We start from the raw sequence: 15,081 nt of genomic DNA, 5'->3' as shown, positions 1-15,081 counted from the left end.
AAAATAGCAATTTAGAATGCTGTGAAGTTATTGAACGTAGACAACGGAACTTTTGCATACGACATCAGAATACCATAGATAATGCCGAGGCCTGTATAAGGATTACAACAAAAAATTTAAATGAGCAACGTCGTGCTTCCGTTTCATTAATGCACAGGTATCTTATTTTATGTACAAAATAAAGTTCGGGGACTTTTTTATTTTATTTCAATCATATGGATAAAAAAGTAAGAACGTTACAGTTAAGCGTTACCAACTACAGAATACCTATTCACACCACATAAGCAATTTGGTAGCTAAGTTTTAAGTTCCTAGCTCTTATACTGTAGAAAATTCAGCTATCACCAATTGGCCCAATTTGGCTAGTTCATAGTACGCCTCTAAAAATTTGTTGGTCATCTATAGAGGAGGTTACTAGTAACTAAACTATCCAATTTTTTTTTTAGCTTTAAACTGTAAAAGATATAAACTCTTGCGGGTTTCCACGCCCCCGGTAGGCGGACATACACTGCGCGTCATCAGGTCAGCCGTCAAAGCTAAATAAAACCTTATTCATCAGAGCGTCATCTTAAAAAATTATTTTTTGGTATTGTACTACATCTATTTCTCTTTAAAATAGAAAAACAATGGCTACTGTAACAATAGGGAATAATTTTTAATAATTTTTATTGTAAAATGTACAAAAAAAAATGTGACGAAAGTTTGGTCCCCTGCGTTAAATTCAATTTGTTTAAGTTAATGACCATAAATAACACCCGTATTTTATGTTATTATTATTTTAAAGTAATATTAGTAGTGCGTAGTGCCGTTTTTTGTTTGAAATTACTTCAAAAATTCGATTAGGGATGGAATTATAAAGTTGTTCGATAGAATTCAAGGATATGGTTGACCAAGCGTGTTCAATACCTTCGATTAACTCTGTATGTGTACTATAATGCTTTCCGGACTCATATACGTTTCTGACCAACCATCCCCAGACGTTTTTAATGATATTAATCAATTTTTTGGCCCTTAATCCAGGGCTTTACGGATCGGGCGGTCTGAATTAGAGTATTATAATGCTGGAAAATCGAATGCCAGTTTTCAGACAGATTATAGAAATGCGGAACAGCAGTTTTAAACACAGTCTTATAGTCCTATGCGTTTATGCTTGATGTAAAAAATTGAAGGTTGCAAGTGCTGCTTCACCAATGCCACACCACCCCCGCCGCCGCAGCGGCTTGGAAACCGTTCCAAATAATGTTTTTCTATGAGTAGGTCATGGAAATAATAATTATAGCCATCAGTTCCTTCCTTCATCAGAAAAGACAATATGCTGCCATTGTGTAGACCACGTCATGTTCGCCCGGGCAAAATTAATGCGTATTTCTTTTCTCAACATATCGACTGGTGTCTTTTTATACCCTGAACCCATTTTCAATGGGAAATCAGGGTATAATGGTTTTGTTGAACTGTATGTAACAGGCAGAAGGAGGCGTGGCAGACCCCACAAATGATATATATTCTTGATCAGGGCGACGAGCTGAGTTGAATTGGCCCTGTCCGTCTGTCTGTCTGTCCGTCTGTCCGAATGTTTGAGCGCGTCGATTTCAGAAGATATAAGAGCTAGAGACTTGAATTAAATCATCCCGTTATGTTTTTATCGAATAAAAACATTCAAATTCAAGCCAGATTCCACAATAGCTAATTGTGAATGATTTTTTTTTTATTTTTTAATTTGTTAAATATTCAATATAATACTAATAATCCGTTATGTCAAAAAATAATAAAATGTTTGGCCAATTAACAAACGCACGTGCAGCAGCTGCAACAGTATCGTATACTTGTCCACACAAACATTCAAACTTCTTCTAGAACATTCTTAGAATCACATAAGCAGTTAGTTTGGTGTAGTTTTGCTAGATGGCGCTGCGACAGTGAATCTATTTCAATTTTGCCAACACAGCTTGGAAAAGTGAGGCGGCGTAGTGTGCGACGCTCGATCGAGAAGTCGCGGGTTCGAATCCCGAACGGTGCGACTGATATTAGTTTTTATACCCTGAACCCATTGAAAATGGGAAATCAGGGTATAATGGTTTTGTTGAAATGTATGTAACAGGCAGAAGGAGGCGTGGCAGACCCCACAAAGTATATATATTCTTGATCAGGGCGACGAGCTGAGTCGATTTAGCCCTGTCCGTCTGTCTGTCTGTCCGTCTGTCCGTCTGTCCGTCCGTCCGTCTGTCCGTCTGTCCGTATGTTTGAACGCGTCGATTTCCGAAGATATAAGAGCTAGAGACTTGAATTTTTTTTTAAAATGACCGTATATACAGCGCGGACGTCGAGTTTGCTTTTAAAATTCGATAAATCATCCCGTTATGTTTTTATCGAGTAAAAACATTCAAGTTCAAATCAGGTGCCTCTATAGCTAATTGTGAATGATTTTTCTTTTTTCAAATTTCTCAAATATTCAATATAATATGTAGATCATATGCTGAAAGTTTCATTAAATTCCGTTCAGTCAAAAATTAATAAAAAATAATCAAATATTTGGCCAATTAACAAACGCACGTGCAGCAGCTACAACAGAAACATTCGTTGAATCACATCAGCTGTTAGTTTCGTTTAGTTTTGGTAGATGGCGCTGCAGCAGTGAATCTATTTGAGTTTTGCCAGTGCCACCAGCAGGAGTGGGGTGGCCTAGTGTGTTAGGTGCATGACGCTCGATCAAGAAGTCGCGGTTCGAATCCCGATCGGTGCAACACTGATGTTTTTTTTTTTTAATTGTTTCAAAATATTTTTATATTTTCATAAATACGTTTTCTATTTAATTTATATTTTTAAATACACCGAAATTGAAATTTTAACTATACTTTATGTGCGTTTTTAATAGTTTGGTTATTCTAGCAGATTCTTAGAATCACATCAGTCGTTAGTTTCATTTAGTTTTGGTAGATGGCGCTGCAGCAGTGAATCTATTTGAGTTTTGCCAGCGCCACTAGCAGGAGTGAGGTGGCCTAGTGTGTTAGCAGCATGACGCTCGACCGAGGAGTCGCGGTTCGAATCCCGGTCGATGCAACTGATGTTAATTTTTTTTTAATTATTTCAAAATATTTTTATATTTTATTAAATGAGTTTGGTATTTTATTTATATTTTTAAATACATCGAAATTGAAATTTCAGCCATACTAAATGAGCATTTTTATTTGTTGGGTTCAGGGTAGTATCTAGTCGAGCACTCTCGACTAGAGTTTTCTTACTTGTTTTAATTGTTTTAAAATATTTTTATATTTATACCCTGAACCCATTTTCAATGGGAAATCAGGGTATAATGGTTTTGTTGAAATGTATGTAACAGGGAGAAGGAGGCGTGGCAGACCCCACAAAGTATATATATTCTTGATCAGGGTGACGAGCGGAGTTGATTTGGCCCTGTCCGTCTGTCTGTCCGTCTGTCCGTATGCATGAACGCGTCGATTTCAGAAGATATAAGAGCTAGAGACTTCAAATTTTTTTTAAATGTCCGTAATTACAGCGCGCATATCAAGTTTATCATTAAAATTCGATAACTCATCCCGATCTTTTTTTATCGATAAAAAACCTTATCGAAAACTAGTTATAAAATTATATCTTCTACACCTTTATTGCTAGAGTCTCCAAATTTTTAATGTATGCTTACATGCAATTTATACAATTTCGGTTTTTGTTAAAATTTACCCCCCACCCTTAAATTCACCCCCTCATCCTCACTTTTGTAAAAAGCGTATTTCAAATACTAGAGACTTGTGCTTTGGCATTTACATACATATCCATGTTATAATCATAATCTTTATGGAATTTAATGAAACTTTCAGCATATGATCTACATATTATATTGAATATTTGAGAAATTTAAAAAATGAAAAATCATTCAGAATTAGCTATAGTGGTATCTGACTTAAACTTGAATGTTTTTATTCGATAAGAACATAACGGGATGATTTATCGAATTTTAAAAGCAAACTCGACATCCGCGCTGTATATACGGTCATTTAAAAAAAAAAAAAAAAAAAAATCAAGTCTCCAGCTCTTATATCTTCGGAAATCGACGCGTTCAAACATACGGACAGACGGATAGACGGACGGACGGACAGACAGACAGACGGACAGGGCCAAATCAACTCAGCTCGTTCAAGAATATATATACTTTGTGGGGTCTGCCACTTTTTGGTCTTGGGTGATCAGCCCGAGTATATAGATAAAATTTGAGGTGCTTTGGCAATTACATGCATATCCATGTTATAATCATAATCTGAAAGTTTCATGAAGATCGTACGTCCATAAAAAAAGTTATTAAACAATTAAGTTCTCATAGTAAGCGCACACTGCAGCCCATGCGTGTTTATGCGTGGGTGCTTGTGTGTGTATGTGTTTGTATATGTGTGTGTGTATGTGTATGTGTGTGTGTATGTGTATATGTGTGTGTATGCGTTTGTGTATGTATGCGTGTGTGTGTGTGTATGTGTGTCTGTATGCGTGTGTGTGTATGTATGCCTGTGTGTGCGGACGTGCCTGTGTGTGTGTGTGTGTGTGCGTGTTTCTTGTGTAAGCTGAAAGACGCGAAAAATTATTGAAATATCTATTGCTCCAAGGGTTCAGGGGATCTCGTAGTCGAGTAGTCTCGACTAGAGCTTTCTTACTTGTTTATTAAATGAGTTTTGTGTTTCATTTAGATTTTTATAAACACATCGAAATGGAAATTTTAACCATACTAAATGGGCATTTTTATTTATATCGCCTACATCTTTAAAGCTAGAGTCTCTAAATTTTGTATGTATACTTATATGCATTTTATACAATTTGTGTTTTTGTCAAAATTTACCCCCCACGTCTATTTTACCCCCTCACCATCACATTTGTAAAAGGCGTATTTCAAATACTAGGGACTTGTGCTTTGGCAAATACATGTATATGTTATATTAATAATCTGAAGATAGTCCATCCAGAAGAAATGTTATTAAGCAATTAAGTTTCTATAGTAAGCTAACACTGCAGCCAAAGAGTGTTTAGGCGTGGGTGCTTGTGTGCTTGTATGTGTGCGTATGCGTGTGTGGGAGTGTGTTTGTGTGTGTGTGCATGTGTCTTGTGTATGCAGAAAGACGCGAAAAATGATTGAAGTAGCTATTGCTCGAAGGGTTCAGGGGATCTCGTAGTCGAGCAGTCTGGACTATAGCTTTCTTACTTGTTTTTTACTTGTTTTACAACTTTACAACTTTACTTACATAATACCATATGTGTTTAGGTGGCTAAGGGTAGCACACGATGCTTGCGGGACGGCCGTAAAGCATTGCTTCGCAAGCACTGTGCGCTACCTTAGCCTGGTACAGCTCGTCTTCGCTCGATTCTGCGAAGCTCCATCATAATTGTGGCCGCGAAGGTGCTTATAAGTTTCCAAGCTGCCTCCGATTCCAGCAAAACGTTGACCATGCTGTCCGCTCTAAGAGAGCGGCCCACTGCTTCTTCCAGACAACGCCTCTCCTCAAGGACACTCCACACTTGAATAAGACGTGGTTGGCGTCCTCCATCAGACCTCATTCGCACCAAGAGCATTCGTCGGTTTCATCGTGGCCAAAGCGCTTCAAGTAGCTCCGAAAGCACCCATGTCCCGAACGAATCTGGTAAAGATAAAAATTAAACGTATCGCCCTCTTTGACGCAATGGTGACGTTGCCGATCTTTATAGCTTGGCAGCTTCTACTCTTTTGCCACTGCTGACTAGATCGAACCCAGCTCCTGTCAACCAGTTTCGTATGCGATTGATACTTTCGCTGCACATATCCTCTGTATCTTTAAACTCCTTGCCTATGGCGTCGACAGCTACATCATCAGCAAAGCCAATGGTGTGCGTACCTGCTGGAAATTCCAAGCGCAATACGCCGTCGTACATGATATTCCATAGGAGAGACCCCAGTACTGAGCCTTGGGGTACTCCAGCTGACACAGAGTTTGGGGGCTCCCACTCGTGTCCAGTATATCATACCAGTGTTCTTTCTCTGAAGTAGCTCTTTATTATCTCTTTTAGATATTTATGGATATTATATTGTGATAGCGCATCCAGTATCATATCCCAACTAGCTGTGTGAAAGGCATTCTTTACATCCAGAGTCTCGATGATGCAGTATCGCTTCGTCCCGTGCCTCCATCTGGTGCCTTGGATGGCGAAAGTTTCCAGGCCAGCAAGTTTTTCTAGCGTATTTGTTGTTGACCGAGCCTTCCGGAAACCAAATTGGTTTGGTGACAGGCCTCCGGCGCTAGTAATCGCAGTCTCCAGTCTAGAGCAGATCAATTTCTCAAACACCTTTCCCATGGTGTCTAAGAGACAGATCGGTCTGTATGAAGATGGCTCATCTGGTGGTTTGCCGGCCTTGGGTAGCAACACCAGGTTCTGGGCTTTCCATTTTGCCGGGAACGTCTCTTGATATAGACATTCGTTGAATAATTCAGCGAACGTACTAAGGTGCAAGGCGAGGGCTAGCCTTAGCGCACGATTTGGGATCCCGTCCGGCCCTTGAGCACTGTTGGTTCTAAGACCCCGGAGAGTTACTATGATTTCTTCCTCTGTGACTAAAACAATTTCAGTGCTCGTTGAGCCCTGATCAGCAGACTCGGACTCAGGGGCGTGAATGGAGCTTAAACTTTCTGGAAAGAGTGTTTCCACAATCGATTTAAGCTCCAGACGATCCGTCGGCTGCACCTGTCTACCTGCGTATAGTCTTTTAACTATTATCTTATATGCCCTGCCCCAAGGGTCATATTCGGCTGAGTCGCACAACTGTAAAAAACATTCTCTTTTGCTTGCCCGAATGGCCTTCTTCAGCTGTCTTCTAGCTGCCTGGTAAGCTAACTGTTTCTCAAAAAACGTTGACCTACCGCGAGCCCGTTGGTAGCTTCTTCTCGCCTGGATGCATTTGCGACGAATGTCACCTATTTGCGTATTCCACCAATACGTAGGCTCATGTTGTCGCGTGAACTGCTTGCGACGTAACATGCTGCTATTGCAGGCACACTGTATTTGGGCTACCATTTGGCATGCTCTGGCCTCAGCATTACCAATTGTACCCAGAGACTGAATGGCCTCTGAAAAGACCGCGGGATCAAAAATATCTAGCCGATACGACTCCCTCCACAATGTTGACGCTCTGGAAGGTGGCTCACCTATTGTGAACAGAAGTGCCGTATGATCGCTGCCTGTATAGCTATCGCAATGGCTCCATGTTGCTCCCCGAAAGAGGGATGAAATGACAAAAGTAATGTCAATTACAGATCCGTATTCAGCCCGACTGAAGGTGAACTCGTGGCCAGTGTTGCGCAGTGCAACATCTAGTGTCGCGAAGATCTCCAGTAGGATACGGCCTCTGGCATTTGTTGTGTGGGTACCCCATTCTAACGCCCATTAGTTAAAATCTCCTGCTATAATGGCCTTACGACCCCTAGCATCCTCAGCAAGCCCGTCAAGCACCGTTGTGAATTCACTGAGCTGCATGCTGTAGGCCAGGTAGCAACTGTAGTAGAGCCATAAGGTACCGTATCGGCCACGTACGAGCCCATTAAATGACTTAACATCCGAAAGTACATTCGTTGAGGTGCCGCATACCCACAGCACAACGTTGCCATTGGCGTCTGTTGACCATGTCCTATGGCAGGAGGACCTACAGTGATGAGGCTCACTGAGAAAGGCTACGTCTATGCATTTTTCTCTTATGGTCTGCTCTAGTAGATCTTGGCCAGCAACACAGTGATTTAAGTTAAGCAGGAACCTTAACATTTCATTATACGCGCAGCCTCACGGTAAGGTGGACACTTAAAGCTGCCTGCTGAGTGGTCCGTCTACTTTTCACCTTTCCGGACGCAGAGGCTACTTTTAGGTGACTTGGTGCATGCTTTTGCACTGTGACCCATCTCTCCACTCCTGAAACAGGCACCCTTTAGGTCACAGTCGCTGCCGCAGTTGTTTAGGCTGGTCCATGGCTCGGATACGGCATACTTCCCACCCTATTCTAATTTTGGACAGCTCGAGCAGAGTTTTGGCTTTCCCAATTGGAAGGGCAGCCGTAGCTCTTTGCTGTCCCCCAAAGGCTGGTCGAAGCGATTTGATAACCCCAACAGGGAATGAGCTATCTTTCAACTCCACCCTAATGGCCTCGAAGATCTCCTCTTTTCTCGATAGCTCATCTAGGTCGCGAGTCTCAATTTGAGCCGATTCGGTAAGTGATTTTACTGCCGCTCGGTCACCTAAGGCCTTGCCTACAGTTTCGTGCAGGGCCTCAGCGCTATGCTTCGGCCTTCTACTTTCAACAAAAGGTCCCCCTTTCCTGTCTTCCTAATGCCTTGAACGTCACCGCTCAGATGCTTTATATTTGGGTTGATCTTGACTACACGAAGCATGTCCGCATAGCTGCAACCACCCACCCATCCAGCTGATCGGGCTTGTCTGTTGACCTGCCTGATTTAAATTTTCAGTTGTAGCACGTAGAGTCATTGGTTCTTTTGGGTTCGCTGCACTTCTATTGGGCCTCGGCTTTTTTGAGGGAGTTTTTCTCTGATCAGTGGCAACTTCCCTCGATCGCTTGGGCGTATTGCTTCCTAAGATCGCACTAGTGCTTGCTTTCTCAACTACTTTCTTGAGTGGCATGGTCTGAACCTCGCAGTTTATAACCGGTCGGTTACAGAACGCTTCGGCCGTTTTGTGGAGATTGACCAGCCTAGCCAGCTCCTCTCTCATTAGGGCATTAAATGCCGCTGACCCCCAAATAAGACAGACAGCCCCTCTAGAGTAACTCCTATTTGAGCTAACGCTTCCTTTAATGACTTGGGTGCCTGGCACTAAGCCACTGGAGAGTGATTAAAAGTCGACGGCTGCGGCAGCGCCCTCTATTGTTGCTGCGGTGATCGCTGCAACGAAGAACGACGCGCGAAAGCTTGCAGCTCATCCTCCATCCTGGCATCCATTTTTTGCTCTAACTACTACGACGCGAAGCCTGTAGTTGGCAATGGCTACTAATATAATTAGATGTTAGGTTGCTGTCTTTGCTAAGATTTGGCAACTCACCACAGTTAGTGAACAGCTGATTGTCCGCTGCGATTTCCAGCACTACTAACAGCTGTTAGAGTGAATGCACCTGATTTTTTATTAAGTGCGCAAGTGTGACGCCTAGTGACAAAATTTTCGCGCTTGAGAAAGAAAAGGAAAGAGAAAAGCCCTGTCGCCTAAGCAGTGACGCTATTGCCCCTCTCTCTTGCACCACTAGATTTTACCACCGGGGTATTCCACGAACCGCCGCGCAGTAAGTCTCTGGTAGCTTTCGAGGACGTTGCGCCCACAGCATACATGTTTTCTTTAGATATTTCCACTTTCGGAGAGAAAAACTCGGAGCAAGCTATAGTCGACCATGGATCACAATAACCGCACTCCACGAAAACGCAACTCGAACTATGTGTGTATGCGTGTGTGTGTGTGTGTGTGTCTTGTGTAAGCAGGAAGACGCGAAAAATGATTGAAATAGCTATTGCTCGAAAGGTTCAGGGGACCTCGTAGTCGAGCAGTTTTGACTAGAGCTTTCTTACCTGTTTAATTCTGCTATATATTGGACACTATTAGCTAGAGATCTCAAATTTGGTATATATACTCGCGCTGTCCACCCAAGACCAAAAAGCTTCGACGGATATAAAGATATAAACCGCAAAATTTTATATCTCCTAGCATAAAAATTTTGCAGTTAGGCTACCGTTAGCTCATTCTAAAAACTTACCAAAGATGAGTTCCCTATGCCCAGTAGGGGCGTGGCAAATCGGGAAAAACTGCAATTTCTACAGTATTATGGCTAAACTTAGCTGCTAAATTGCTGATGGAATGGGAATGAGTATTCCGCAGTCGGTAACGCCGGACTGCAACATTCTTACTTTTTATATATATACATATGTATGTACAAGTAGAAAAATAGTTTTGTTTGTAAGTTTTCTTTTTACATATCTAGAAACTCTACAGCATATCGTCGCATTCCCGCGAAATGATAATATACATGTAGCACGGGACTGTAAGCGTGTGTGCATATTTGTCGCGAACTGATTTCGAATTTTCTGCGCAAGAGCTTGTGCGCACATAAAGGGAAAGAGCATAGAGAAACAGAAAGAATACGTGAGAGAGTATCGCAAAAATAGCGCATAGCATATGATTTTGTCAAGCTGAGCAAATACGAAGTAGAAAATGCATGCAAAAATTCGAGTGCTTCGACTTCTTTACGCTTTGGCATCTTTTTCATTCCGTTTTAAGGTTTCATTTATTCTCGCTCCTTTTATTGAAGACCGTAAGCGATGACACCTCGTTTTTATACTCATTAACGAAAGTGAAATGAGTATATTAGTTTTGTGCAATGTCCGTCATGCTGTCCATCCGTCCGTCCGTTCGTCTGTCCGTCCGTCCCTCTGTCCGTCTATTTCGGCGCTATTGAAGCTAGAGACTTGAAATTTGGAACACATACTCATGTATATCTTCGCTTTATGAAGTGTTGAAGATTTCTCGATGCGTCCATTAGGGGCGTGGCAAATCGGAAAATGCATTTTCCGATATACCAGAAATCATGTTTGTTGAAGAGCTGGAAAGCTGAAATTTGGTATGTAGGTCCGCGTCGACCACCCAAGATCCCAAACTATGGCGGATATATCTCCGCCCATTGGGGGCGTGGCAAATCGGATAAAACTATATCCCCAAAAGTAGTATATCTAGAATGCTGAAATTTTGCACGTGAGGTGATGTTTCGATTCAATAATGGGTGAAATAATTTTATATCTACGCCTACTAGGGGCGTGGCGAATCGGACCTGAAGATATAGTGATATTTCGAATTCTGCTTTATTTTAAGCACTATTGACGCGGGTTGACCACCCTAGTCCAACGAGCTATGGTAGATATATGTCCGCCCACAGGGGGCGTGGCAAACCGTAAAAGTTTATATCTCCTACAGTTTAAGAGCTGGAAGCTTCAAATTTGGATAGTTAAGTTACTGGTGGCCTCCTCTATCCACGATGCCCCAAAAATAATTTTTAAGCCTCTTTAGGGGCGTGGCATATCGAAAAAAACCCTGTAATTTTCTGATTTTTTGAGCGTAAGAATTCAAATTTTGCATTTAGGTTATCGGTTGCTCGTTCTAAGAACTGGCAAAAACGAAGAGTGAGTCTACGGCCACTAGGGGCGTGGCAATCGGCATTTATAGTGCCCGAATTGCGACATTTATATGCGTCAGCCATCTATTTATGTATTTGCACATATTAAAAAGCTTAATAGATATTCATAATACGGAAAGATTCAATTTAAAAAATATAAAAGAAGCTAAAATAACAAAAAATTTGCAATTGATTAAAAAGAGTTTTCCGCGGGGTTTGAACTAGCACCCAAGCCAAATAGCATGTTTGTTGAAATAGCTAAAATAAAGATCGCGGCGCTTCTGCCCACAGCACCATCGCGTCGTTTCAAGCAACAGTAGTTAAAACGAAATCACATTATTGTTATGACGCCATATAGCAAAGAAAAGCCAGTGTAGCGGCTGGAAATTCAAAAACAATGCAAAGACAAATCAATTGCAACGAGATCCTTAGAATATGCTAGAGTACGCATTTATGTGTACATACATACACACATACAAATGAGTGCATGTATAAGGCTGAAATGTTTGATGCTATGCGTATGCATTTTCCGATTTGCAACGCCCCTAGTGGGAGGGAATATTTTAACACTTTATAAATCGGAAATATACACGAGTATGTGTTCCAAATTTCAAGTCTCTAGATTGCGTTCATACGGACAGATGGACAGACGGACGGACAGCAAGACGGACATTGCACAAAACCAATATACTCATTTCACTTTCGTGAATGAGTCTAATGATTGAAATACCTATTGCTCGAAGGGTTCAGGGGATCTCGTAGTCGAGCAGTTTCGACTACAGCTTTCTTACTTGTTATGTATATGGCACGTTCATGATTGAACATTCTGCCAGGGGCCCAAAAATGTGGCTGTAAAATTTGTATACCCTGAACCCGTTGAAAATGGGAAATCAGGGTATAATGGTTTTGTGAAAAAGTATGTAACAGGCAGAAGGAATCATCGCAGACCCCATAAAGTATATATATTCTTGATCAGGACGACGAGCTGAGTCGATATAGCCCTGTCCGTCTGTCCGTCCGTCCGTCCGTATGAGCAAAAGGATCTCAGAAGATATAAGAGCTAGAGAGCTGAAATTTGGTATGCATACTCGTGTATACCATAGGCAGTACAAGTTTATCATATTTTTTCGATAACTCATCGGATAACTTTTTTATCGAGAATAATCGAAAAATCGACATTGTTTTTTCAGCCCAATTTGAACACTTTTAGACCTGGAGACTTCAAATTTGCGTTGAATATAAAGTTAATGGATACAAAGATTTTGTAATTTACAGATTTTGGATACCACGCTCCCTTCGCCCCCAATTTGTAAAAAACGCATTTCAAGTACTAGAGACTTGTGCTTTAGAATGTACACACATATTCACCATATGATTACGCTCTAAAACTGACGAGCTGAGTTGATTTGGCCCTGTCCATCTGTCTGTCCGTCCGTCTGTCCGTCTGTCTGTCGATTTCAGAAGATATAAGAGCTAGAGACTTTAAATTTTTTAAATGTCCGTAATTACAGCGCGCATATCAAGTTTATCATTAAAAATCGATAACTCATCCCGATCTTTTTTTATCGATAAAAAACCTTATGGAAAACCAGCTATAAAATTATATCTTCTACACCTTTCTGCTGGAGTCTCCAAATTTTTAATGCAATTTATACAATTTCGGTTTTTGTTAAAATTTACCCCCCACCCTTAAATTCACCCCCTCACCCTCACTTTTGTAAAAAGCGTATTTCAAATACTAGAGACTTGTGCTTTGGCATTTACATACATATCCATGTTATAATCATAATCTTTATGGAATTTAATGAAACTTTCAGCATATGATCTACATATTATATTGAATATTTGAGAAATTTAAAAAATGAAAAATCATTCAGAATTAGCTATAGTGGTATCTGACTTAAACTTGAATGTTTTTATTCGATAAGAACATAACGGGATGATTTATCGAATTTTAAAAGCAAACTCGACATCCGCGCTGTATATACGGTCATTTAAAAAAAAAAAAAAAAAAATCAAGTCTCCAGCTCTTATATCTTCGGAAATCGACGCGTTCAAACATACGGACAGACGGATAGACGGACGGACGGACAGACAGACAGACGGACAGGGCCAAATCAACTCAGCTCGTTCAAGAATATATATACTTTGTGGGGTCTGCCACTTTTTGGTCTTGGGTGATCAGCCCGAGTATATAGATAAAATTTGAGGTCTCTGGCATCAATAGCGTTCAAAATATAGCAAAATTGAAAAAATCACTGTATCTTCAGGTCCGATTTGCCACGCCCCTAATAGGCGTAGACATATATTTTGTCTTGAGACTTTGTAGAATCATAACATTAGCTGACGTGCAAAATTTCGGCGCTCTCGCTGTAAAACTCTTGGAGATACAGTTTTATCCGATTTGCCACGCCCCAATGGGCGGAGATATAGCCGCCATAGCTCGTGATCTAGGGTGGTCGACGCGGACATACCAAATTTCAGCTTTCTAGCTCTTTAACTAACATGATTTTTGGCATATCGGAAAATGTATTTTCCGATTTTTTAAATCGGAGATATACACGAGTATGTGTTCCAACTTTCAAGTCTCTAGCTTCAATAGCGCCGAAATAGATTGCGTTCATACGGACAGACGGGCGGACGGACATTGCACATAACCAATATGCTAATTAACTTTCGTGAATGAGTATAATGAGTGTTAGGGGGGGCGCTAACCTGATGACGCGCAGTGTATATCCGTCGAAGCTTTTTGGTCTCGGGTGGTCAGCTCGAGTATATACATATACTAAATTTCAAGTCTCTAGCATTCATACTGCCCAAGATATAGCAGATCACTATATCTTAAGGTCCGATTTACCACGTCCATAGTGGGCGTAGAAATAATTTCTTCATTAATCTATAATCGTAGAATCATAACACTAGCTCAAGTTTTAGCTCTAAAATTCTAGAAGATACAGTTTTATCCGAGTTACCACCATAGGTTTTGATCTTGGGTGGTCGATACGGATGTACACAGCACAGATGGACAGTAAGACGGATATTGCACAAACCCAATATACTTATTTCACTTTCATGAATGTTCTGCTATGCACTAGTGAGAAGACTATGAGAAATATTGACTGAAAGATTTACAATATAGTTGCCATATTTTTTGTCCCCCTCCAAAAAATAATGAATATCGCGAACTGTTATAGAAACATATGGTGCATTGCTATATACATATATGTCTTGAAAATACACAAATTACAGAGCTATAATTCACTATTTGTCAAAATAAAAACGTTTTCTTCCATTTCTTTAACATTATAATTGGTGCGCTTTTAAGATAATAACAAAACCCACGCCTCCGTACCGTCCGTACCGCCGATTAAACATGTTTAGATATAACCACTAACTATAGAACACATATACCGGACTCGCAGTGTTAAGGTTTATGCCTGCTTTTTATTATTATACTCTGAACCCATTTTAAATACGAAATCAGGTATTTTTTTTATACCCTGAATCCATTTTCAATGGAAAATCAGAGTATAATGGTTTTGTTGATATGTATGTAACAGGCAGAAGGAGGCGTGACAGACCCCACAATGTATGTATATTCTTGATCAGGGCGACGAGCTGAGTTGATTTGGCCCTGTCCGTCTGTCTGTCTGTCCGTCTGTCCGTCCGTCCGTCTGTCCGTCTGTCCGTATGCATGAACGCGTCGATTTCAGAAGATATAAGAGCTAGAGACTTCAATTTTTTTTAAATGTCCGTAATTACAGCGCGCATATCAAGTTTATCATTAAAAATCGATAACTCATCCCGATCTCTTTTTTATCGATAAAAAACCTTATCGAAAACCAGTTATAAAATTATATCTTCTACACCTTTATTGCTAGAGTCTCCAAATTTTTAATGTATGC

At 40.7% G+C, this 15,081-nt stretch overlaps 1 protein-coding gene across 10 annotated transcripts in view; it reads left to right on the top strand.

Moving 5' to 3' along the window:
* The window catches only part of LOC108617795 (regulator of G protein signaling 7), a 150,585-nt gene that overhangs the window by 110,021 nt on the left and 25,483 nt on the right, over window positions 1–15,081 (top strand). For 6 of the 10 annotated variants that reach the window (XM_089474975.1, XM_089474974.1, XM_089474976.1 and 3 more), the window contains one exon: window positions 8–157. The exons of 2 other annotated variants lie outside the window; for them this stretch is intronic. In XM_089474975.1, coding sequence (XP_089331101.1) covers window positions 8–157 — 150 coding nt within the window. Of the gene's footprint in view, window positions 1–7; window positions 158–446; window positions 3,075–15,081 lie in introns of those variants that run through there. 2 more of the 10 variants (XM_089474981.1, XR_016271179.1) reach the window with 2 other exon arrangements.

This window comes from Drosophila arizonae, chromosome X (assembly GCF_054131065.1).
Source record: "Drosophila arizonae isolate 15081-1271.41 chromosome X, UAZ_ARI_1.0, whole genome shotgun sequence".
In the NCBI taxonomy this organism is placed as follows: Eukaryota; Metazoa; Arthropoda; class Insecta; order Diptera; family Drosophilidae; genus Drosophila; species Drosophila arizonae.
The sequence above is the reverse complement of the archived record's forward strand: the minus strand, read 5'-3'. Positions and strand labels throughout refer to the sequence as shown.